General features: G+C 37.5%; 5 protein-coding genes across 5 annotated transcripts; 2 read left to right on the plus strand and 3 right to left on the minus strand.

The window, feature by feature from the left end:
- Positions 1-1,411: 1,411 nt before the first annotated feature.
- GCK72_000356 (uncharacterized protein) lies at positions 1,412-5,190 on the minus strand (the record flags this gene model as incomplete). Its single annotated transcript, XM_053722436.1, has 9 exons — positions 1,412-1,529; positions 1,581-2,191; positions 2,476-2,819; positions 2,871-3,046; positions 3,095-3,273; positions 3,321-4,271; positions 4,576-4,744; positions 4,794-4,984; positions 5,032-5,190. 9 exons carry the CDS (start codon positions 5,188-5,190, stop codon positions 1,412-1,414), a joined length of 2,898 nt encoding a protein of 965 aa, XP_053591081.1.
- On the plus strand, positions 4,917-5,263 carry GCK72_000357 (uncharacterized protein; the record flags this gene model as incomplete). The annotated part of the gene is made up of 2 exons (XM_053722437.1): positions 4,917-4,960; positions 5,047-5,263. 2 exons carry the CDS (start codon positions 4,917-4,919, stop codon positions 5,261-5,263), a joined length of 261 nt encoding a protein of 86 aa, XP_053591082.1.
- Positions 5,264-6,751: 1,488 nt separating this feature from the next.
- On the minus strand, positions 6,752-7,631 carry GCK72_000358 (uncharacterized protein; the record flags this gene model as incomplete). The annotated part of the gene is made up of 2 exons (XM_053722438.1): positions 6,752-7,213; positions 7,260-7,631. The coding sequence occupies 2 exons, from the start codon at positions 7,629-7,631 to the stop codon at positions 6,752-6,754; spliced, it is 834 nt and encodes a 277-aa protein (XP_053591083.1).
- Positions 7,632-8,532: 901 nt separating this feature from the next.
- Positions 8,533-9,724, minus strand: GCK72_000359 (uncharacterized protein; the record flags this gene model as incomplete). Its single annotated transcript, XM_053722439.1, has 3 exons — positions 8,533-9,402; positions 9,448-9,585; positions 9,635-9,724. 3 exons carry the CDS (start codon positions 9,722-9,724, stop codon positions 8,533-8,535), a joined length of 1,098 nt encoding a protein of 365 aa, XP_053591084.1.
- Positions 9,725-9,995: 271 nt separating this feature from the next.
- Positions 9,996-25,941, plus strand: GCK72_000360 (uncharacterized protein; the record flags this gene model as incomplete). Its single annotated transcript, XM_053722440.1, has 14 exons — positions 9,996-10,179; positions 10,241-10,485; positions 11,125-11,568; positions 12,511-13,637; positions 14,468-14,561; positions 15,605-16,091; positions 17,613-18,058; positions 19,102-19,211; positions 19,421-19,622; positions 20,137-20,463; positions 22,066-23,035; positions 24,530-24,628; positions 24,677-25,051; positions 25,889-25,941. 14 exons carry the CDS (start codon positions 9,996-9,998, stop codon positions 25,939-25,941), a joined length of 5,163 nt encoding a protein of 1,720 aa, XP_053591085.1.
- Positions 25,942-25,943: the final 2 nt, after the last annotated feature.

A 25,943-nucleotide genomic window follows, 5' to 3' on the forward strand; every position in this document is an offset into this window, starting at 1 on the left:
TTGAAGTTTTTCTATCGAAATTGAAAACGCGCTCCACCGAAATTTCCTAAAATCGCACAATCAAATTATATGAAGAATGAATCTGGCGCGCCTTGGACGCGTTTTCAGAAAAAAAAAATTGAAAAAACTTGAAAATGCGCTCTACCGAAATTTTGGTTGGCGTGCCTTTGACGCGTTTTCTAACAAAAACTGCAAATGCGCTCCACCGGAATGGAATTTCTTAATGAAAATAGCCTTTAATCTGGCGCGCCTTTGGCGCATTATTTTTCATTTTAAATTTTTGAAAATCGCTCAAACTTTGCATTCTGTTCGGCAGAGCGCCCCGATAGCCCAAATAATTCAGAATTCTATTACAGCTGGCGCGCCTTCGACGCTAATTCCTAATTTCTCTATTTAAAAAACAAAAAAAAACTAGCAGCAAACTTAATTAGAGTAAGAGAAACGCAGAAGGAGAGAAAAGAGAGAATATTGAAGTGGGGAGATTCTATTCGATGTGTGCAAAGAGACAAGAAGGAGAAGCTGGCTGGTGGTCCCCTCCTTCGCTTTACGTTCCCCTTCTTCTTCTTCTTCGTATCGATTGTGGGTCCCTCTTCTGAAGACATTCTATTTCCCTTATTTCTCTTTCTCTCTCTCAAATAGTTGAGCCCCCGAGATGAGACGGGAGAAACTTCCCTCTCTCTCTCTCTTGAAAATGACTTTGAGAAAGAGGAAAAAGACGAGGAAAGATTTTTATTTTTCGACAGGAGAGAGAGAGAAGAGAAGTGTCGTTTTTAACTCTCTATTGTTTCTTTTTGTTGAGCAGAGACACTTCTGTTTCAACCGTTGTGAAAAATGAAAATACTAACCGCAATGAAAAAAGAAAATCGCACCTGACAAATTGAAGATTGATGAGCTGTGAGCAAGTCGGTTATGATTGGAAGGAAGGGGAAGATATGATTCAATTTTGTTGGGGGAAAAAGGAAAAAGACACGTTTTTAGCATTCCAATTTTATTAGATTTGATTATACCCTATTGGTATTGAATGCTCTTCTCGATAGATTATTATCTATCAAGGAATTATAAGGTTTCAGAATAAATACAAGATGGAAAGATGTAAACAAAAAAATGGTAGCCTTTGAGCAAATGACAAGGTGAGACTCATATAGATGAAATTTGCTCAAAGGCTACTTTCTATTCTCTGGGGGGATGAGGAGGCAATAAGTTACAGATTATATAGGATACAGTGGGGAAAGGGGGAAACGCATTTTGAAATGCAAAAAAAAACAAGGTATATGAAAAATGATACAAGTGTCTATGGGGAAGGGGGGAAAGTAAAAAAGAAAGGCATTTTGAAAATGCAAAATTACAAAAAAATGATTAAAAAAGTTGGGGGCAATTAATATTACAGATAAATGATACATGTTGTACATGCTTATGCGTTGACACGACGGTCAACGAGGTCTCCAGCGGATTTGTAGTTGATGGAGTCGGTGAGTTGTTGAAGACGAGTGCGCTCCGAATCGGCGTCACGAATCGCTGGATCCTTGACGCTGAAAATGAGAAAAATATAAAAGCTGTTTTCAATATAACTATAATCTTACTTGGCCTCATTCCACAAGTTTCGTCCTCTCTTTGCGTACTCATTGGCGACGTACAGTGGTGTTGGGAGAGAAGTTGGCAGTCCAACAATTTGATGAAGATGGCAGAGACTGTAGGTGAGCTCCTCCAATCTGTCCATTGACGCGTAGCTGTCATCGGCGAGAACCGTGTAGAGCGGAGTCTTCGCTGATCCTTGCAGTGTGATATGTGAGTTCAAGAAGAACTGCTTGCAAGCTGGATTGGTGACAACACTGTCAACGACGAGTCCTGGAGCGATGTTTTGCTCCGAGACTTTCGGTCCTCGAGAAGAAGTTGAAGATCTGCTTCCGACACTTGTTTGACTTTGACTTTTTGAAGCGCTTGCACTGCTCGTGACATCTTCGTTCTTGAAGAATCGGAAGGTGTGATCCTTGGAGACAGCGATGTAGATCAATTTGGTCGACTTGGAGATGGCAGTGCGAGCCAGTGGGATTTCATAGGAAATGATATTTCCATGATTTCCCTCACTAACTCCACTTCTGTACACGATGATCGCTTTTGGAGGATTTCCATCGTGCCATTTTTTGTAGCCAAGGATGCATTGGTTGATGATGTCCTCGATCGGCGCGATAGTCTGAAAATATCAAAAATAGTTACATCCACTCAATCGAAGCAAATAACGGCGCTAAGGGAGTTGGGGACCACTCAAACTGGCGAATTTTTAGGCAAATTTTTTGGCTGAAGGCGTGAGGGAGGCACTTTTTTGTTACCTAAGCTTTCTCTTAGTCTTAGGTTTCTTAGAAATTGGGGAAACAATTGACAAAAAGCGATTAATTTGTCTATTATTTCCGAATTTCTAAGATGCCTAAACCTAAGAGAATGGCGAAAAAGAGATCCCTTAGCGCGCAAACAACTCACATCTTGTCCAGCTGGACTCAAAACAAAATCTCCGTAGAACTCTTGTTCCGCCATTCCATTGTACGCGAATCCAAGAACCATCGGATTGAGAAGTCCTCTTCCTTCGTAAGCAAACTTGGTGTTGGGTGGTGGATTGGAGATTCCGATACCAATGCACAGAACTCCATTGAGCAAGTTTTTCATGTCCGAGAAGATGTAATTGCTTCCTCCAAGCTTCACATTGGTCTTTTGGACGATGTTCTCGATCGTTTCGTTCCTGGAGTTAGAACAGATATCCAAAGCAACAGACATTCTCAAGTCCTGGACGATCATACCCCGCAGACTTTCGATAACCTTGTACTTTTCTGAAAATTTTAAAAAAATCAGTTATTGTTCTAGCAAAGAAAGAAACTCACGATGGAGGTTGACGATAGAGTCGTCAGTGATGACCAACACGTACTTGCATCCTCCTTTTGCAGCCATCGCGAGCCTCTCCTCGATATTATTTCCATTGACGAGATCCTGATCAATTTGTTCTGGCATATTGAGTCCTTTGAACTTGCACGCGTGGAGGAATCGATCGGTGATGGCCCTGAATATAGAAAATTTGATATTAATTATTCTGTTTTTTTAAACTAACGCCAAATTGCCTTTATCAAATTTACTGTTCTGTAGTCCAACTGCGTAGATGGCCCATTTCTCTGGTGGAGTCGCTGGTCGCGCGAAATGATTAAATCGCCATTTGTTGCCTCGTTCTGGGAATTCAGGACCGGTTTTGTGCTCGGCGATTCTCACACGTGGCAGTTGTCTCGCTGGTACCTGAAAATCTCAAATAAATTACGATTTTATTTCAAAAAATATCTCACCAATAGAGGATCATCATAGACTTGAAGTCCCAAATCGCTCAAAATTTTGTTCTCTTGATTGATTTTGGCGGCGTTTTTTCCAGTCATAATAAGTCTCTGGCGATCCGCAGGGGGAACTGCACCAGCCTTCGTCGTTATTTGACTTTGTTTACCCGTCTGTTGAGTAATCTTGACTCTTTGCTTCGGAGAGATTCGAATCACTTCCATCGGGTAGAAATTCTGTTTTCCTCTTTCAATACACGAGATGAGATTGGCCTGTGGATGCTGAAGCCTTATCTGCCAACGTTGTTGGAAGTATTCGTGAACTGTAGAGGTTCCTCCTGTTTTTAGCTGGAAGCGAGCCTTCAAGGCATTGTCATGATGAATTCCTTCGATTTTAAGATGTCGAACTCGGCCGGTGTAGGTGGTGTAGCAATCAAGACCTTTGATCACTGCCTGGCACTTGTCTCGTTCGAAGTCACTCAGACCATCTCCGCAGGGCTTCAAGTTGATATCATTGATCTTTTCCATGACGGTCTGGTCCTTATGGAATGCGACTTTCATGGAATCAATGACAATCGATGGATTGTTTGATCCTCTTCCATAAGGGCCCTCGATGAACTGCACGGTCTTTTTGATTCCAGGATACATCATTTTCCCGTCACCGACTTCGATGCAATCCCTTCTTTCGTATCCTTCTTCGAGTGGTTTGAGAAAGAAGACTTTTCCGTGTTCGAAAACGACACAACGAGAGAAATCACGGATGCAGAATTGGTTGAGAGCAAGCTCCAAGATGTTGTGGTATGCACGATTGATCGACTCAATGTTGGTGTCTGATGTTCGTCTTCCAAGATCATCTTGCGAGAATCTGACGGACGGATTTTTTGTTGTGTAGACTTCCAACTTGATGAGCGGCAATCGATCAAGATCTTGGTGACCCATCTCGGCTCCATTCACTTGGATGACCTTTGTCTGAAAATTTAGTTTCATTATTAAAAAACTTCGTTTTGCGTCACTATTATCAGCAGTCCACCCTTTTACAACTGCGCTCCACCGCAAACGAGAGAGTATTTTTTCGCGCCGACTCAGATTTTCAGTTTTTGACATATTTTCGCTGTTTTTCAAAATAATTTACAGAAAAACATTTGAAAAATAGCGAAAATAGATCAAAAACAGAAAATTTGAGTCGGCGCAAGCAAAAACTCTGCGTATCTCGCCGATACTCTCTCGTTTGCGGTGGAGCGAAGTTGTGATAAAAAAAATGCTCCGCTATTACCTTTGTTGATCCCATAGGGAGATCTCCGAATAGATTGAACGTGGAGTAAAGCATGTTTTGTCCATCATAGATAAGCGAGTTGTCCGGTGCATGAAAGAAGTCTTGGTTGCGCTCGATGGCGTGGAAGAGCACAGCGCAACACTTCTCATGCCTGTCAGTGACGACAAAACTGAAAAATGTTGGATGAAAAATCAATAAAACATATAAAAATCACTTACTCTTCCTTCGCCTTCTTGGTGAACACGACTTCTTTTGTTGGTGTTAGATCCGCCTTGATACTAATGTTATATTGGAAGAGTTCCACTGATTTGTGAACCTCAATTCCGAAAACATTAGTCAAGATGTCCAACGGATATCCGGCCGTTCCCGGGTCTTTTGGCAGCGGGTAGAGCTTGGGAGCAGGCAGAACCTGAAAATAAATCAATAATAAAGGTTAAAATCCCGAAAATCACTTACATTCAAATCCTGCAGCCGCTTGATACAAGCATCATTCGCTGTCTTGTGCTCCGATGTGATTGGAAGTGCAGGCGCTGGTCCTGGCGGCATCGGAGGCGGTGGGAAGGCTCCGGGTGGAGCAGTCACCGGTGGTAACGGATACGGGGGCATTGGTGGCATGCTTCGCTCCAAGCTTTCTGTAAAAATAGAAGGATTAGCGATGGGAAACAAGGAAAGTAACGAGAAAACGTGAAAAATGAGCTGCAGGCGACCAAAAACAGAGAGAAAAAATGTTTTTTCAACGGAAAATAATTATTCAGGTGCTTTTAATCAGAAAACAAAGCGAATTTAAGCCAGAAAACACGGAAAATCACAGCGAAAACTAGTTTTTAAGAGGACCTAAAACTTTTTAGTCCAAACGACAAAAAACCGGGAATTTTGGCATTTTTTCAACGGAAAATGATTATCTAAGTGCATATAATCCGAAAACAAAGCGAATTCCAACCAGAAAACGCGAAAAATTACAGAGAAAACTAATTTTTAAGCGGGCCTAAAACTTTTTAACTCGAAACGAAAAAAAAAACCGGGAATTTTGGCCTTTTTTAACGGAAAGTAATCATTCAAGTGCATTTAATCAGAAAACAAAGCGAATTTCAGCCAGAAAACGCGAAAAATTACAGAAAAAACTAGTTTTTAGGCGGGCCTAAAATTTTTTACTTTTTTTTCACTCAAAACGACGAATAATCGGGCATTTTTAGCAAAAAATCAGTGTTTTTATTTAAAAATTCAATTAATTTCCACATTTTTATTTGAATTTCGCGGAAAAAACCAAAAAATTCGCGGCCAAAAATCGAAAAAAACCGCCGAAAAGGAACAAAAATTAATTACAAATTCGACTTTAGGATTTAAGGAGTACTGTAGTGCGTGTCGAGACCCACATGCGCCTTTAAATTCGCCACGTAAACATGTGCCTTTAAATTGGGCGGCGCGAAAAAAACTTTCGCTGGAAAATTCGAATTTTAGCCTAAAAAAGTAAAAAATTTGAGAAAAATAGATTTTTTCAACGAGAAAAATTAAAATAAAAGATTATTTTATTAAAAATCAGGTTCTATTGATGAAAACAGAAGCCAAAAACCCGAAAAAATCCGAATTTTGGCCTAAAAAAGTAAAAAATTTGAGAAAAATAGATTTTTTCAACGAGAAAAATTAAAATAAAAGATTATTTTATTAAAAATCAGGTTCTATTGATGAAAACAGAAGCCAAAAACCCGAAAAATCCGAATTTTGGCCTAAAAAAGTAAAAAATTTGAGAAAAATAGATTTTTTCAACGAGAAAAATTAAAATAAAAGATTATTTTATTAAAAATCTGGTTCTATTGATGAAAACAGTAGCCAAAAACCCGAAAAATCCGAATTTTAGCCTAAAAAAGTAAAAAATTTGAGAAAAATAGATTTTTTCAACGAGAAAAATTAAAATAAAAGATTATTTTATTAAAAATCTGGTTCAATTGATGAAAACAGAAGCCAAAACCCGAAAAATCCGAATTTCAGCCTAAAAAAGTAGAATTTTTGAGAAAAAAAGTAGTTTTTCAACGGAAAAAATTAAAATAAAGGATGATTTTATTGAATTTATTTTAAAAATCAGGTTTTATTGAGGAAAACAGAAACAAGAAAGCCGAAAAAAAGCGAAAAACAACGAAAAAATAAAATTTACTATCCTATTCTACTCAAAAAAACAAAATTATTGCGGACGAAGTCGCACAAATCCTTGAAGAATCCTCGCCTGCTCCTGATTCACATTACACTTCTCCACCATTCTATTCACAAGCGGTTCCAACTTAGCCCGATTCGCCGTCAATGACAAAATCTCCAGACACAACGCGGCGCCATACGTATCCTTCTTCCTGAGCGCATCCTCAAAAAGCTCCGCCATCGCCCAGGGTCTCGCGTGTCCTTTCGGGTAAACTGTCGCCTCCTCTCCACTACTCGCGTTCTCATCAAGCAGCAGCTCCAGGAGCTCATAGGCCTTCTGTTGTTCTCCAATTCTCGTAAGGAGCAGCGCACATTCAGAAATTTGACTGGGCGACAGTTTTCGCTGCAATCTCCTCATTCTTTCCTCGGTAAATTGACTAAATTCAATCCAAACTGCCACTAATTTCTGGACTAGGGCAGTGTATTGCTCGCGTTCGCTGGTTCCAAGTGTCTGAAAAAGAAATTTATTGATTTTTTTCATATCTCCGCCCACTTACATGTAACTGCACATTACTCAACTGCTTTCTCATCTCCTCGCCAAGCACCCCATTCAATTGTCCAGCAGTGATACCATCCACAATCGCTCTTCTCAAAAGTGGCCAATTCCTCTCAGAAGACGCTGAAATCTTGCGGAAAACCAGCGAAGTCAGCGAGTTATTCACTCCAACCAGTCGTGGAACCATTGAAAAGTACAGTTCCTGAATTCTGTTGAGCGAAGGCGTCTGCTCGATTGCCAATTGCAGATATCGATTGTAAAATGTGGATTCGACAGTGAAAACTGGCATTTTTATCGAGTTTTTCGGGGATTCATAGATATTTCGAAGCTGTTCGGCGAGTTTCTCGTTTGACGCACGATACAGCACTCCCATTGCTTCCACGAAGAAAAGGTGGCATTGAGAGGTGACTGGCGCCAGATTCTTGTCTGAAATCTCTTTTTTCAGCACAAAATCTTCAAAAATCATCTTAAAAATTCAATTTTCGCCCCACAATTTTGTCAAAAATCGACTAAAAAATCAATTTTTTTGCTGTAAAAATCGATTTTAATAGAAAAAACTGAGTTTTTAGGACATTTTTCCATGAAAATCACATTTAAAAATATGGATTTTTCATATTAAAACGATTTTTTCACTGCAAAAAAGCTATTTTTACCTTTTTCCGTTCAAAATTTCTCAGAAAACATGATTTTTCACGCATTTTCCGTCAGAATCAAGGAAAAATGAGGTTTAAGAGACTATTTTGATCAAAATTTCTGAATTTTTAGCACATTTTTCATGAAATTAGCCTCAAAAATCCGTTTTTTTCGATGAAAATTAACACAACATTTCATTTTTCCTCCATAAATCTAAAAATTGGGTGAAAAATCGTGTTTTCTAGCGAATTTTGGCTGAAAAACCAATTTTAAGGCAATTTTCAGAAAAATTGTCATTTTTCATCATTTTTCCTCAATTTTTCAATGAAAAACTCAAATTTTTCGCTTTTTCCACGATTTTTCCTCCATAAATCTGAAAATTGGGTGAAAAACCATGTTTTTTGGCGAATTTTGAACAGAAAAAGGTTAAAAATTGCAAATGTTTGGCTGAAAAACCAATTTTCAGTAAAAAATTGTCATTTTTCACCATTTTTCCTCAATTTTTTAATGAAAAACTCAAATTTTTCGCTTTTTTCAAAATTTTCTCTTCATAAATCTCAATTTTCCCTTCATAAAATTGATGTGAAAAAACTGAATTTTCAGCTCAAATCTGTCATTTTTCATGATTTTTCCTCAAATTTTCACTTGCCTTCAATCTCATTCAAAATTTCTGAAATCCAGGAAACCGCCAGTGTCAACTGCTTATTATAGCTCTGCTCCTCGTTCTCCGCCCGTTTCTCTTTATCCAACAATTTCGAGTCGATCAGATTCTTGACAATGATATAATAACAAGACAGGGCCGGCTCCATGTCTAACTCTCGAATTTCAGCGATAATCTCGCTAAATGCCTTGATTTTCTCCTCATATTTGGGAATTTTGGCGGCAGAGAAGAGGAGAGCGTTAAAAGTGGAGATATTGGGGGAAATTTTCAGACAATTCATTTCAGCCGCCAACTTTTTCGCTGCATTGAAACTAGATGCTCCAATGAGCCCATTGAACGCTTCCAGATGAATTTTTCCCTTCTGGTGCTCTTTATATAGCTCTTTCGCCCTTTCAACACTCTGAGAATCATGAAATTTACAGAGCGCCGCAATCATAATCGACACAGTTTCATCGGTTTTCTGCAGAGTTTCGAATAACAAATCCGCCACACCGCCCGTCTTCCATTTCGCATTCGATTCTTCCCCAAAATTTCGAATTCCCGCCCACTCTTGCCACTCAGAAAACGGAATATTCGATGAATTGTAATAAGCGACCAGGCGAAACAGCTCCAACTGAACTTTCTCGCTCACTTCTACGTTTTCCGACCTCAAACGTTCGTAGAGAACGCAGGAATCTTGGACTTCTCGAGATTTTATCATTTTTTGAAGACTTTTCTCGGTGGGGTCTACTTGAAGTGGGTCGGCGAGGTGTTGTGGACGAAATGCTGGGAGACGCGGCTGATCTCGATCGAAAGCGAAGAGCGTCGGCCATTCGGTGGCGAGTTCTCGTGCCGCCCGTTTTCCAAATTCCTGAAAATTCACTTTTAATTTTAAAAAAATCTAAAAATTCGCTACTTTTGCCATAAAATACGTTTTCTTGGCGCTTTGTGTGGATGGAATCGTGATTGGGTCATCGATATAGGCGAAATGAGGTGCAGTGGTGTCGGGGCCGACTGTTTCAGACAACGCGTTCAGGAGATCAGTGGGAGATCGCTAGAAAAAATTTAAAAAATTTTTCATTTCCATTTTTTTCAAAAAAAACCTCGATAGCCGGTTGAATTGTGAGTTTCGCTGCCTCCCCACTTGACAAACCACGTGTCAACACTCTACTCAGTCCAATTCGCCCAATCATTGTCTGAAAATTCGGCGTTTTCAGTTAGTTTTAGCGTCTGGAAAAATTAAAAATCTGAAATGACAACTTGCTCGTAAAATAAAATGTATTGTACGCAGCGGTGTTTGCACGGTGGCCTAGAATTCCGCGGTGTGGCCTAGGAAACTCGCCAGCGCGGTAAACGAGGGAAAGCAGAATTTTTGAATTTTTCAACCATTTCTTGGGGAATTTTTAATTTTTTTCGCATTTTTCTGCATTTTTCTACTAAGAAGTTTCATTTTTTCAGCTCCAAATGACCACAGACAGTGGTAACGAGCTCGCAGACTGTCTTTCGACGTATCTACGCCCTCTAAACGATATAGACGACAATGTGGCGACGTCATCTGCAGAAATCAATTACGAAGACTTTGAAGAGTTCAAAAACTCCACAGATTTGACGTTTTTCGAGCAGGATTGCAAGGAAATTCTTAAAGAGTGTATGAAACACATTTTTTTAGCTCAATTTTATCGATTTTTATTGATTTTTTCTGATTTCAGTGAAGAAAAAAGCGGAAAAAGTGGTGGCCAGCGGTGAAAAATGCGATATTCGAAACGTTTTCGAGGAGAGTGGCATCGGAATCATGAAATTCAATCTGTTTATCTGGTATTTTCTGGAAAACGGAAGAAAATCTGATTCCACTGAGGAAGCCGTGGAGAATGGTGTCTACGCGGCGAGTTGCTATGTGGCAATGTGCGCCTGTGTGGGTGCAAGCACCGATTTGTATCAAGTTGGACTTTATAATGTGAGCAAGGACTCAGAATTGTTGAAATTTCAATGTTTTTGAGTAAAAAAAACAATTTTTTGATTAAAAATCCGAAATTCTTGGTGTTTTTGATTGGAAATTCCGAGATTTTGATCTTTTCGACCCAAATTTTGACAAAACCCATCAATTTATAGTCGAAATTTTGATATTTTTGTGAAAAAATTTGAAAAAAATTGATTTCCGGCTGAAAAAGTGACAGAAGCACCTTTTTTCTGTCTAGAAATCATCATTTTTTATGAATTTTTCCACTTAAATTCTCAATTTTTCAGTATTTCTTATAACAAGTGTATCAAAAATTAGGTTTCCAAAAGGAAATTTTGATAAAATCACGAGAAAACCCTCGATTTCTCCGTTTTATGCTCAAAAATTCCAAAAATGTTGATTCAAATTATCGAAAATTTAATATTTTTCGCTCAAAATCGTTGAAATTTTCAGTTTTTCGCTCTAAAAATCACTTTTTTGTTTCAATTTCTATCGTTTTGGGTCAAAAAACATCGAAAATGTTGTATTTTCCACTCAAAAAATCTCAAAATCATCAAAATTTTCAGATTTTCGCTCTAAAATACACCCTAAAACTCTCCAAAAATCGATTTTTTAATAAAAAAAACTTTTTTTCAGCTCTGCCTAAAAATCACTCGAAACTGCTGCCACACTGTTCGCATCGGTGAAATGGTGGGCGGCGCCAAAAAAGTGGGCGGAGCCAAGAAGAAAAAGGGCGTGGCGGCGAAGAAGGCGGAGCCAGAGCCAGAAGAAGCGGATGCTCCAGTAATAGGCCCTCCGAGAATCTCGGTTGACTCGGCGGAACGATTTTTGAATCATTTATCCACTCAATTTTTTGGATTTTTGTATGGAAATACGTTCTCAATCGACGCTCAAACACTTATGATGACTATGGAGATGATTGAAGACTTGGGACGAATCGATTTGGATTTGAGAACGATTTCCAGAGCTTGTCGAGCGAATTCTGTGAGAGAATTCAGGGGATTCGAGAGATTCACTGATAGATATTCGGCTTTTGTGAATGTTCTGATCGAGAGCAAGTATCAGACGAGAGCCGAGATGGTAGGTTGGAGGAAAAGTCGTGAAAACAGCGAAAAAATGGTGAAAAACTCTAATTTTTACTGAAAAATGCCTTAAAATTTGTTAATTTTCATCGAAAAACGGATTTTTGAGGCTATTTTCATGAAAATTGTGCTAAATATTCAGTTTTTTCGTCATCAAAATCGATTCTTACAGCAAAAAAAAGTGATTTCAGAGCCGATTTTTGACCGATTTCTCACTTTTTTCGTTCAAAATTTTTCAAAAAACACGATTTTTCACATAGTTTCCGTTAGAATCAAGAAAATCGAATGAAAATCGTATTTTTATGAATTTGAGCCAATTTTGAGACGATTTTTAGAGAAAAAAGCTCAAAATCTTGTAAGAATTGCTTTTTTGCCTTAAAAAAATCAATGTTACAGAGTTTTTAGCTATTTTTTTTTTGAAAATAGACACAAAAATCCGTTTTTCCGACACTTTTAGGAGTGAAATCGGTGAAAAATTGCAAATTTTTGGGTAAGTAACCACTTTAAAAGCGATTTTTCACTGAAAATTTGACATTTTTCAGCATTTTCCCTCAAATTTTTCGCACAATTTTCATGAAAATCATCCCAAAATCCCCTTCATTTTCCAGGCCTACAGTCGAATTAATATTCAAAAATCTCGCTTTTCAGCACAATCCTTTAATCGAAACCGTCTCGAAATTGGGTAAAATTCTTGAAAATACGATTATGATGTGAAAAAAAACTGAATTTTCAGCACAACTTTCATGAAAATCGTCTCAAAAATCCAAGCTTTTTCACAAATTTTGAATGAAAAATTGAAAGTTTGGTCAATTTTTGACTAAAAAAACCACTTTCAAGGCTATTTTCAGTTAAAATTTCAGATTTTTCATCAATTTTTCAATAAAAACTCAAATTTTTCGCACAATTTTGAAAAATCATCCCAAAATCTCTCTTTTTCCAGGCCTACGGTCGTCTAATCCGTCCCCGTCTGGCCCTAATGCCCTACCCCGACGAGTCCTCGAAATCGTCCAAAATCTCAACAGAACGTAAGCGTGCCGGTGAGCTCGCCGTCAACATTTTGCTCTTTCGTCTTTCAACCCGTCATCCGAATCAAAAAGAGATGCATCTAATCAACACAATCATTATAATGATCTATTCTCAGTGTCCAGATCTCTCGGAATTCCGTCAGAATATCGCTCAATTCATCTGGAAATGTCTGGAAGCGATGCCGTATGCGTATGCTTATGACTTTGTTCAGTTGATGAGTGTCATGTCGAAAACTCGAGGGGGCGGAGTCAAAGCGTTGAGCAATGAGCTCGCGAGTGTACTGTTGGGCATGGATTGGGGGAGGGACGATCCAGGGCCACTAGAGGAGGCGGAGCCTGAGCAAGAAGAGGAGGAGGAGGCGGAGCTTCCTGAAGAAGAAGAATCCGACAACGACGAAGATATGGAAATCCGACCCAAAAAAGGCCCAAAAACCCTCAAAAAACCCTCAAAAACCCCCGAAATCGCCCGAAAATCCGCAATTTCCATACTTTACAACATTGTCTACCTCGCATGCATCGATAAATCCCCCTCAATGCGTCTCCACGGAGCGAATTCTCTCGCGAAAATTCTGGATTCAGAAGTGCATCGCATTGATTTTCAAAAGTTTTGTCGAGAGGCGAATCAAGAGATGGATAAAATGTTTGGGGAGGAGGAGGAGCTTACGACGGAGGGGGCGGAGCCTCCGGAAGAGCCAAAAGAGCCCACCAAAGGCTCCAAGATGGTGTTAGTCCTCGAAGACAATATAATTGTGCATAAATACAAAAAATTGAAAAAGTTGGATGCGAGAGGGCCGAAAGTGGAGAACGATATGATTTTTATGATACTCCGAAGACTCGCTACAGATGAGAAGGCCCCCGTTAAAAAAGCCTCCTGCGCACTTTTGAAGTCGTTCCTTCAGAATTGTGAGGCTCTCGATGAGAAGAAGTTTGATACGATACTTATGGCTATTCAAAAGTTGTGTCGGGATAAGATGGTGTCGGTGAGAAAGCAGGCGGCCGAGGCGTTTACCGATGTGATGCTTAGTGGGAAGGTGGTGTTTAAGTGAGTTTTTTGGGAATTTAAGAGCGAAAATCGGCAAAATTTTGATCGGTTTTAGTGAAAACTCACTTTTTTTTCTTAAGAAGAACCAAATTTTACAGTTTTTATGGCTGAAAATCACTGAAAATCTAGATTATCGTGTTTTCAGAAGAAAATTTTGATGGTTTCAGATGTAAAATTACTGGAGAACCTGTTATTTTCAGCTCAAAAACGCTCAAAATCATCGAAAATTTCAGATTTTCACTTTAAAAATCACCGTTTTGCTTCAAATTCATGTCTTTGTTTTTTTCAAAAACTTTTTATGGCTGAAAATCATTCGAATTTAACCGAAAATCTAGATTTTTCGTGTTTTCAGAATGAAATTTGGTGTTTAATTGAGTTTTTTGGAGGAGTTTTAGAGTGAAAAACTGAACATTTCGATGATTTTTGACTCAAAAAGACATGAATTTGAAGCAAAACTGTATTTTTTAAAGCGAAAATCTGAAATTTTTAATGTTTTTGAGCTTTTTTGAGCTGGAAATAACAGGTTCTCTAGTAATTTTACAACTGAAACCATCAAAATTTTCCTTTGAAAACACGAAAATCTAAATTTTCAGTGATTTTCAGCGATAAAAACTGTAAAAATTGGTTCTTTTTAAGTGAAAAAAGTGATTTTTTCGATAGTTCCTACTGAAAAATACGAATTTCAGCTATAAAAACCATAACAATCAGTTCTTTTTGGCCGAAACAGTGGTTTTTCGATAGTTTTTCAACTGGAAAAATGAATTTTGACAGCATTTTTCAAGTTTTAACCGAAAAAATTGTAAATGGTCACTATCGTCAACATGTTTCAGAGAGACTCTCGGATCGAAATGGCTTCACTCGTTGATTTCAATGCTCAATGATACGGATAATGTTGTGACGGAGCACGCGAGAATCCTTATTATGGTGAGCTTCTTTTTCTTATTAAAAAAGAAATAGTTTTCAATCAATTCCGCAATTCTTTCCTTCCAGAAAGTCGAAAGATTGTCCTGTTGACTCAAAAATTATCATTTTTTCCACAAAAGTATCACTTTTTGTTTATTTTAAAAAAGTATCGAAATTTTGAAAAGTATCGAAATTTTGACTTTTTGACTACAAATTCATGGGTTTTTGTCAACATTTGGATCAAAAAGACCCAAAAATGTTATTTTCTCCAAAACTTTTGCCTTGGGATTTCGGAAGTTTGGATTTTTAGTCGAAAAATTATCTTTTTGACTCAAAATTTATCATTTTTCCCCAGAAAAATATCGAAATTTTGACTTTTTGACTACAAATTCATGGGTTTTTGTCAACATTTGGATCAGAAAGGTCCTATTTCTTCAAAGATTTCGCCTTGAAATTCCAGATATTTCCAGTCAAAAACACCAGAAATTTCGGATTTTCAGTCGAAAATATGTCTTTTTTCACAAAAATATCGAAATTTCGACTTTTTAAACTATAAATTGATGGTTTTTGTCAAAATTTGGGTCCAAAGGGTCCATTTCTCGGAATTCCCAATCAAAAACATCAAGAATTTTGGATTTATCACAAAAATATCGAAAATTTCCATTATTTTCTCACAATTCTTTGCTTTCAGAAAGTCCTCTCACATCAGAAACCCCAAAATGTATACGTTTTTAGTAGAAAAATGTGATTTTAAAGTGATTTTCAGGTGGAAAATTGGATTCCTCGAGACTTATTTGACTAAAAATTGATAAATTTTTGTCAAAATTTGGGTCGAAAAAGCCCAAAAATTGTCATTTTTACTCAAAATCTTCATTTTTCTACAATAATATCGAAATTCCGACTTTATTGTCTATAAATTGTTGGGTTTTCGACAAAATTTAGGCCGAAAAGGCCCACAATTGTATTTTTTCATCAGGAATTTTGGATTTTTATTCGAAAAATTTATCATTTTTTCACAAAAACATCGAAATTTCTACTATTTTCACCCAATTCTTTGCTTTCAGAAAGTGCTGACACCCCTGCTCGAGACGCCATCCGACCTAACATGGACTCTCCTTGATACCATCGAATCCGTTACAAATCACCGTCAATATCTGATGACAACACTGAAAGACGCCGTTCGTGAGAAGTTGGTCAAGAAGACAGTAATGGAATCAATGAAGACACATATCAAATCTTCTGGAAATACTGATCAGAAACTGAACGGCGCATGGATGGTCTTCTCCCAGTTGTGTGTCCAATTCGAGGCGAATGTCGATTTTGCGATCGCTGAGCTCTCGAGAGTCGATTTGACGCAGAAATCGAATTTAGTGCAGTACATGGTTCATGTCATTGAGAATAATATTGAGAGAATTGACGCGGAGACGAAGAAAACGCTCGTTGAGACGTTGAAAGACACTTTCAGACACTTTTGTCTACACTCTTCACACGCCCGGAGTTTGTATCATTGTTTGGGAAAGTTGATGGATGGAATTGGGGATAAGGCGCAGTGTGAGTATGAGAAAAAAGCTGAAAATCTGAAAGTTTGGGGGTTTTTTGACAGGAAAAACTGAAAATTCGGCTCCGGGACATTTCGAAACCGGACATTTCGAAACCGGTAAAACGCGTATAAATTTTACTCTAGAAAAGAGGTAATATTATGGTTCCGAGGGTCCGGGGTTCGACACCGAGCCTGGCAAAACTTTTTTGCATTCCGTTTTTGGTCTTTTGGTACGAATCTGACAACCAGGGTTCGATCCCCACTGGTGGCAAAACTTTTTTGTTTTTTGTTTTTAGCTTTTTGGTACAAATCTGAAGACCAAGGACCCTCGGAACCATAATGTTACCTCTTTTCTAGAGCAAAATTTATACAAATTTTACCGGTTTTGAAATGTCGCAGTTTCGAAATGTCCGGTTTCGAAATGTCGCAGTTTCGAAATGTCGCAGTTTCGAAATGTCGCAGTTTCGAAATGTCCGGTTTCGAAATGTCCCGGAGCCGAAAATTCGTTCCAAAAAAACAAAATTTTTAACACTTTCGTACAAATCAAATTTTTGGTTTTTACAATGAAAAATGTCAGTTTTCGATGATTTCGAAGTGGAAATTCTGATTTTTTATATATTTTCTATTAGATATACTAAAAGTTGAGATTTTTAGTGGAAAATTGACGAGGTTTTCAGATTTTTTGTTCAAAAGTGACACAAAAAACACAAATTTTAGTTGTGTTAGAGCAGCAGTTCTAGCCAAAAATTTACAGAATTTAAATAGTTTTTGAGTTTTTGAGGAATTTTGAACCATTTGAAGCATTTATTGCTACCATTACATTGTCCACGAGGACTACACGAACTTTGGGAATTCTCGTTAATGAAAACGCCTATTTTCTTTATTAAACAGCATAATTTATTGTGAATTTTGAGCGGAAATTTGAAATTTTAGGTATTTTTTGGAACCATATATTTTCAAAACAAAACCTACAAAATTTTATGGTTTTTATTCCAAAAAATACCTAAAATCCCCAATTTTCAATATAAAACCGCTCAAAAACAGCAAAATTTCAACTTTTCGGATTGAAATCGTTTTTCAAAAGACGCCATAAATCGAGTTGATTTTGATGAAGAAAGAGAGATTTTCATTAACGAAAATTTCCAATGTTCGTGTAGTCCTCGTGGACTATGTAATGGCTCGAAATTCCTCAAAAACTCTGAATTTAGCTCGAAAAATCATTAAATTCTGTAATTTTTGTGCCAAAACTGCTCTAAAATAACAAAATTTTGTGTTCTTTGTGTCATTTTTGACCAGAAAAACTGAAAATCTCGTCAATTTCCCGCTGAAAATGAACTTTTCAGTAGGAGACTGTCAGGATTTTCAGTTTTTTCCGGTTTAAAAACCCTCAAAGTTATCTTTTTGAAAAACGATTACAATCAGAAAAGTGGAAATTTTGCTATTTTTGAGCGGTTTTATATTGAAAATTTCTGATTTTTGTGTCATTTTTGACCAAAAAAACTGAAAATTCCGTCAATTTCCCCAATTTCCAGACCCCGCAGAATTCCAATCATTCGGTGACATTCTGCTCACAAAATGTTTCGATACAATCGTCGAATCATTCGAAATGTTCAAAGATAAAGATGAGTGGAAACGAGAATCCGAACGACAGGAACGTCTTCTGATTGTGTGTTTGAATGTGGCGACGGAGGTGTTCTCGTATTCTCCAAAGTTGATTCCAGCTCATGAGAGACTCGGAAAAACACTCGCATTGATTGTGAATTCAACTGATTGTCACGGGGGATCTGGTGATGCTGCAATTGCTGAAATCAATCCAGATATGCCATCGGATCATCATACACGACCACCGACTGCCGTTTCGGAAGTCGCTTCGTCTCAGAAGACGACTTCTGGAGGGATTATGTCACATGAGGGAGTACTGTTTAGTGATCAAGTTAGAGCTGTCTCTGTTGTCACACTCGCTAATATGATACTCGCGGTAAGGATTTCAGATTCAGGGGGTCTTAATAATGAAGAAACTGACATTTTGAGCAGTTTTGACACAAAAACTGGAAAAAATGCGTCAAAGGCGCGCCAGAATCGAGAAAATCGCAAAATTTCGACAGAAAATGATGTGTGTGAAATGATTTTTAACGAAATCACGCAAAAAATGAGCAAAAATTTGGTTATTCTCATAGTTGTCAAGACCTGGGCCAGAAAATTGACGCCAAATTCAAATTCTTTTTTTTTTTGAATAAATTCTGCAAATGCTTTAAAAAAATTAAAAAATTTGGTTATTCTGAGCCGAAATTTGAGAGAAATCGGTTTAAAAACACTCAAAAACTGCATTTTTTCCCAAAGGGAGAATTGTTTAGTGATCAAGTTAGAGTTCTCGCGGTAAGTAGGAAAAAATCCAATTTTTAACGTCTGAGATGAGGAAAATCGGAGAAATTTGTAAAAAAAAAAGAGGGATTTTTTAGCCGAAATTTGAGAAAAATCGGTCTAAAATAGGCTAATCGAGTTTTTCTGATGAAAATTCCAGATTCTGAACGTCAATCAGACAAATTTTGGGATTTTTCATCAAAAATCGCACTTTTCAAGAACTTTCGGATCGAAAATCCCAAAATTTGTCTGAAAATCGTTCAGAATCTGTAATTTTCAGCAGAAAACCTTGATTATAGCCTACTTTAGACCGATTTTCCCCAATTTTTCGTTTGATTTCATCTGAAAAAACTTGAAATTTTCCAATTTTAGCCGTATTTTCATTATTTAATGACGAAAATTGAACTGTTTCTTATATTTTCAACCGATTTTCAACGATTTTGGACATAGAATCACGCATTTTACACCTATTTCTGTCATATATGTTATATAATCCGTGATATCACGTCGAAATTCGTTAAAAATCGGTTTAAAAAGAGGAACAGCTCGATTTTTGTCATTAAATCATAAATATATATATGTTTTCCGAGTGAAGATATGGTTAAAATTGACAAAAATTGATCTGAAATGAGACTCTTAAGCCACGCCCCTTTTTTCCAGCACGACCGTCTGCTGAAACTGATGCCAATGCTTGTGAAACAACTGCAACACAATCCGTCTCATCAGATTCGCTCGAATATAGTCGTCGCAATGGGCGATATTTGTGCATCGTGAGTCTGAAAATAAGAGGGACTAACTTTCGCGAAAACTCGGCCTCCAAAATTTGAGGGGTGGCCGAGTTTTCTGATGGCCTAGAAAACTTTCAATCTGATTTTTCTCATTGAGAATGCCGATTTTGATGGAAAAATTGAGAATTTTTCCCAATAAACCAGTAGCTCTTGGTGGCCTAGAATTTCCTATTCCAACAATTCATTTCCAGATTCAAAACCGATCGATACGCTCCAATGTTGGCGGCGTCAATCTGTGATCCGTCTGTTCTCGTCCGTCGTCACGCCATCAATCAAATCGCTCGTCTCATCTCGTATGGCATTTTCAGATTCAAGGATGAGATTATGATCCGAATGATGTTGGCAACACTGGATGCTGATGAAGACGTTCGCAATGATGCGAAACTGTATATTGTGGGTGGTAATTCGGGGCAAAATCAGTTGCTTCCTGTCTGAAATTGCTCGAAACCTCATTTTTGCCCGATTGTTCTAACATTTTGAGCTTAAATGTGTCAGTTTTCACAAGTTTTAACGAAAATTGACCTATGAAATCACTTTTCGCCCTGAAAATCCAATGAAAATCGGCCAAAAAAGGGTTTTTTGAGAATTTTCCGACGAGTAACAACCCATTTTCAGGAAAAAATCTGAAAAATCGAGAAATTTTGAGAAAATTAAAGGGGGTTTGAGTAAAAATGGAAGTTTTGATTCGAAATTTTAGGAAAATCGGCTGAAATGCGTTTTTTTCCAGTCTGAAAATGATGAAAAACTCATTTTCAGTCGATTTTCAAAAACTTCAACTTTTCACTCAAAAAACCGACTGAAAATGAGTTTTTTCCAGTCTGAAAATAATGAAAAACTCATTTTTCACCGATTTTGACTGGATTTTTCTAAAATTTCGAATCAAAAACCCTCAATTTTAAATTTCCAGAGTGAAGTGCTCCAATCCGAGGACCCGAAATTCTTCAAAGACAACTTTGTGCAGTACATGTTGGCAGTGACACAAGCGAGACGACTCATCGGATGTAATGAGAATGAAATGGATGATAAAGTGATCGACGTGGCGATCGGAGGAGGCATCTCACTCGCAAAATCGTCTCGAATCGCCATTTATACTTTCATGATTGAATCGTTGGACGATCGAATGAGATTCGATGTGAAAATTAGTATTTGTGAGCGAATCTTTACGAGAATCGTCAATGGAGAATACGATTTCGCATCGGAGAACACACAGAACTTGTTGGATGATGCGTTGATGGTGAGAGATGTCTGAAAATTGAAGATTTTCAGCGAAAAAGTGGGAAAAATTGGTCTAAAATCGGCTATAATCGACGATTTTCCAGAGTTTTTGAATGAAAATTGCTCGAAAAAGGTCATTTTTTCCACTAAATTCAACTCAAAATTGAAATTTCGGCTAGAAATATGCGAAAAATTGGAAATTTGACGCTGTTTTTCACTGAAATCGGGCTGAAATTGTCTTAAAATTGAACATTTTCTGCTAAAAAATGGGAAAAATCAGTCTAAAATAGGCTATAAACGAGTTTTTCTGATAAAATTCCAGATTCTGAACGATTTTTTCAACTGAAATCGGTTTGAAAATGTCAGAAAATTGAGTTTTTTCCGAATTTTTCAGACAAAATCACAATAAAATCCGGCGAAAATAGGCTTGAAAAAGTGAAAAATGAGTGAAATTCATCAAAAACTGGTCAAAATTGCTTGAAATTTGACATTTTTCAGGATGAAATAGGGAATCTCTACCGAAATTAGTGATTTTTCGCAAAATTTTCCGTACAAAAAAGGTGAAAATCATGTGAAAATGACAGATTTCAGCAAAAAATGGTCTAAAATAGGCTATAATCGAGTTTTTCAGACAAATTCTTGAAGTTTTTGAGTGAAAATTGTTTGAAAAAGGTCATTTTTTACACTAAACTCAACTCAAAATGAACGTTTTCACTTAATTTTCATGGAAATTTTGTGATTTTTGACTAAATTTTCATGAAAATAAGGAGAAAATCTTTTATTTTGAGTTAAATTTAGTGGAAAAATGACTTTTTTCGAACAATTTTCTTTCAAAAACTTCCAGAATTTGTCGGAAAATCGTTCAGAATTTGGAATTTTCATCAGAAAAACTCGATTATAGCCTATTTTAGACCAATTTTTCCATTTTTTCGCTGAAAAAGTTCAATTTTCAGACATTTTCAGAAAGGTTTCAGTGGTCAAAAAGAGTTTTTACAAACAATTTTTTCTAAAATTTCCACAATTTGTCTGAAAAACTCGATTATAGCCTATTTTAGACCATTTTTTCGCTGAAAATGTTCAATTTCGATAGAAAAATCCTCATTTTTCTCTAGAAACATGCGAAAAATCTAGAAAAATCTTGTTTCTATTTCCAGATCCCAAGTTTTTTGAGAAAAATTCACATTTTTCCATCAAAAATCGCAATTTGTAAGAGAAAAATCAGATTTTTCAATTGAAAATGTTGATGTAGATGATTTTTTTGCTTTTCAAAGTGCATTTTCACTAATTTTTAATCGGAAATTGAGAGAAAAAGAGCAGAAAATGTGATTTTTGACAACATTTCCACGAAAATTGAGAGAAAATTTTCCGTTTTTCGAGTTTTTAGAGTCGAAATTCCAATTTTTGGGTTGCTAATAAGTAAACTTCACAATATAGACAGTATAGATCAAACTTTCAGCAAAAAATCTGGAAAAATCGTCCTCAAACGAGATATAACAAAAAATTGGGAAAAAATGGTCTAAAATAGGCTATAATCGAGTTTTTCCTATGAAAATTCCAGTTTTTTGAACGATTTTCAGACAAATTTTGGGTTTTTTTTGAAATTTTAATCAATTTTTTCCAGATCATGTCGTCAAACGAGATGCAAGTAAAAATGGACGTAGGAAAAGATCCAAACGAGAACGCCCTGGAGGATCCATCGCCAGAAGTGATCGAAGCGGCTGCAGGATTTATGCAAAAAGTGTATTTGGATCACTATATGAAGACAATTGTCCCATCGATTCTCGCTTTGAGAGAGTTTCTCTCTCAACACCGATCGCCACTTCTTCGTAAATCACTTTTGGCGATCCGCATGATTTGTATGGAACACAAAAACGATATCGACGAAATTCTTCAGGATAATCGACAGTTGAAAGAGGAAATGATGTTCGAATTACAGAGAGTAAAACAGCGAAATGAGGAAGCGCATCGGATATTGGATGACTATTTGAACAGGGTGAAGGTACATCAGGAAAAGGAACGCGCCGAAGGAGCGCCAGAGGATTCAAAGGAAGCTCCAGAAGACGTGGAAATGGCGGAAAATCATCAAAAAACGCCCGAAAAACGGCTGAAAAATCCGGCGATCGATCAGTTGAAAACGCCTCTTCGAAGCCGTACTGAGGAGCAGTTGACTCCACGGTCACGTCTTCTGTCGCCGACGACGATGCGGAAGATTCGAAGAAGCGTTGGAGCATTGATTAACTCGGAAATGTGTCTTAATGCGCTTAGTTTGGAGGATACGGTGGTGGAGCCGAGTGTGAAGGAGGCGGAGTCGAAGGGGGTGGAGCCTAAGGGGGTGGAGCCTAAAGAGAAGACGATTCGGGAGGAGGAGGAGCCTGAAGGGGCGGAGCCTATTCAGGAGGAGGAGCTTAAGGAGGCGGAGCCTAAGGAGAAGACGATTAGAGAAGAGGAGGAGCCTGAGGGGGCGGAGCCTATTGAGAAAGAGAAGACGATTCAGGAGGAGGCGGAGCCTATTCAAGAGGAGGAGCCTAAGGGGGCGGAGCCTATTCAAGAAGAGCAAGAGGAGGAGGAGGAGCCAGAAGAGAGAAGAAGATGTTCGTTTTATGGGAAATTTGATGGAAGAGAGAGAAGAGGATAGAAAAGAGAACTTGATTTTTTTGAGAAAAATATGAATTATTTGGGAAATTTTTGGGTTTTTTGGGGGAAATGGCGTTTTTTGAAGGAAATTTCAGCTTTTTGACTGGATTTTGTGAAAAAAAAGGAATTTTTTATATGAAAATCTAGAATTTTCACTTAAAAATTGCGTTTTTATAGCGAATAGATCAAAATTTTAGTGGTTTTCATTTGGAAAAATAGAGTTTTTAGCTGTATTTCAGAAAATTTCCATCTTTTTCGGTAAAAAATCGCCGCGTTTCGAAAGAATTTTGATCATTTTCAAACCTATAACTATATATTCAAAATCATGAAAACATTTTCAAAAAAACGCCATTTTTCGCACTGGAAATTCGCGTTTTTTGAGAATTTTTTCTTGGTTTGAATATAGTTATTAGCAGCATTCTTACAACTGCGCCCCACCGCAAACGAGAGAGTATCGGCGAGAGAGACGCAGAGTTTTTTCTGGCGCGAAACAGATTTTCACCATTTTTGATCTATTTTTGCATAATTTTATCTCGGGAATTGGCAAATTTTGAATTAAAACTTGTGAAAATAGATCAAAAATGGTGAAAATCTGTTTCGCACCAGAAACAACTCTGCGTCTCTCTCGCCCGATACTCTCTCGTTTGCGGTGGAGCGCAGTTGTAACGATATTGCTCTGCTAATATAGGTTTGAAAATCATCAAAATTCTATCGAAACGCGGCGATTTTTTATAGAAATTTGTACGATGAGACGCAGCCTCCGCAGATGCGCTCTATTGAGAAATTGCGTGAACTCGGTTATCAATTGAGCGCGTCTCCGGAGTATCGTGAATTTGGACCTAAAAAGGATCCGAAAGAGATGAAATATCAAATGTTGATATTCTCGCTACAAAAACGCTGAATATCAGCATGTATTTGGTCGAATTTCGCTGAAATTTGACGAAAAAATTGCCAATTTTTAGGTGAAATGCTAGATTTTGCATAATGATCATTATTTTGTTCAATTTTTGATAGAAATCTGTCAGAAATACGATTTTTAGCTCCGGAAACAACGAAAATCGGTTGAAAACTGAATTTTTTTTGATAAAAAATCAAAAAAATTTAGCTTATTTTGGTCTAAATCTGGTGAAAATCAGCACTTTGCGAAGCTCCGCCCCCCAAAAATTACTGTATTTGGCCTATCAGCACGGCATGCTTCCTACAACCGCGCTCTACCGAAACCGCGAGAAAATAGTGTGCGAAATTGAGAGACGCAGAGAAAAAGAGACAATTTTCAAGGGAATTTCGGTGGAGCGAAGTTGTACCAACTGTGACGAGCTAATAAGCTAATAATGCCCCTTGAAAATGTCTCTTTTTCTCTGCGTCTCTCAATTTTGCACACTATTTTCTTCGGTTTCGATAGAGCGCGGTTGTAAGAAGTGTGTCGTGATAATTCTCTGTATTTATTCCAGCACGCCGCCGAAAAACTCCAACAATTCACACCGACGACGATGAGAACGAATCGTTGGATGCCAATGGGAAAAAGTGGAAGAAACCAAAAATTTCAGGCAGTAAGCGGATTCTGATTTTCATAAAAATTTCAAAATTTCGACATTCAGAATCGCCCGAAAAAGAAGCGAACATCTCCTCAGCGAACGTCACCGTCCGCAGAAGTCGTCGTGGTCGTGCTTCAGAAGTCGCTTCAGAAGTCACTTCAGAAGACGTCGTCGTTCCGAAGCAACGAAAACGGAAGGCTGTGGAGGAGGATTCAGATGAGCCAACGACGACACCACCGACGTCATCTGAATTGCCTTCAGAAGACGTCCGACCGTTGTCACGTGTGATGACTCCAATGCTATTCGACGAGACGAAAGTGGGCGGACGTTTATGTTCGACGCCAATACGTGGAAGAGATTCGGATACTGTAGGTGACGTCACGTTCGATGACGTCAATCTGTCGGCGATCACTGAGAATGAGCCGGTGAAGAATAGAAGTGAGTGGGCGGGCGGGAGGGAGGAAAGTTCGCTCTATTGAGAATTGGAAATTTTGGAGTCCGTGTGAACAAATTTCGTTAATTTGCTGCTTTTTCTGGGATTTTTAAGCAAAAATAGTGGTTTTTAACCGAAATTTGTTGAAGAAAACATAAAAAACTATAATTTGCTGGGTTTTTCGAGTAAAAATATAGATTTTTTGTGAAATTTTTCGTCAAATTGAGAATTTTCCGATAAAAATACTGTATTTTTCACAAAAAAACAGTGAAAAATCGTGAAAATTTCCCCGATTTTCATATACCAAAGTTGAAGAATAGAAGTGAGTAAAGGTGCTCTATTGAGAATTGGAAATTGGAGTCCGCGTGGACAAGATTCAAACTGTTTATTGATGGTTTTTGAATGAAAAAAATGTGAAAATCAGAGAAAATTTACCGGTTTTTTACTTTTTTTGACTGAAAATCATCATTTTTATGTGAAAAATTCTCAAAATTGCTTAAAATTGTCAATTTTCTTTGAAATTTAGAAGTTTCTATGGGGTTTTTAGAAAAATAGAGATTTCTACCTCTATTTTCGTAGAAAAAATACGAAAAATGAGTCAAAACTTAGCTTTTTGACTGAAAATTTGAAATTTCAACAAATTTTTTGGCATAAAACAATAAAAATCTTTGATTTGTTGCTTTTTTCAGTGAAAAATGTAGTTTTTTCCCGATTTTCATGTTTATTTTCTCATTCAAAAACTTTAACTCATGTCCACCTGGACTACACCCCCCCCCCCTAATTCTCAATAGAGCGCACATTCAAACATAAAAAATCAAAATCTCTAATTATTATTTGTTCAGAAAGCCACGCCCAATACCTGCAACAAATCTTCGAAGAGGACGAAGAGAACTAATC

The sequence above is a fragment of the Caenorhabditis remanei genome, chromosome I (assembly GCF_010183535.1).
Source record: "Caenorhabditis remanei strain PX506 chromosome I, whole genome shotgun sequence".
Classification (NCBI taxonomy): Eukaryota; Metazoa; Nematoda; class Chromadorea; order Rhabditida; family Rhabditidae; genus Caenorhabditis; species Caenorhabditis remanei.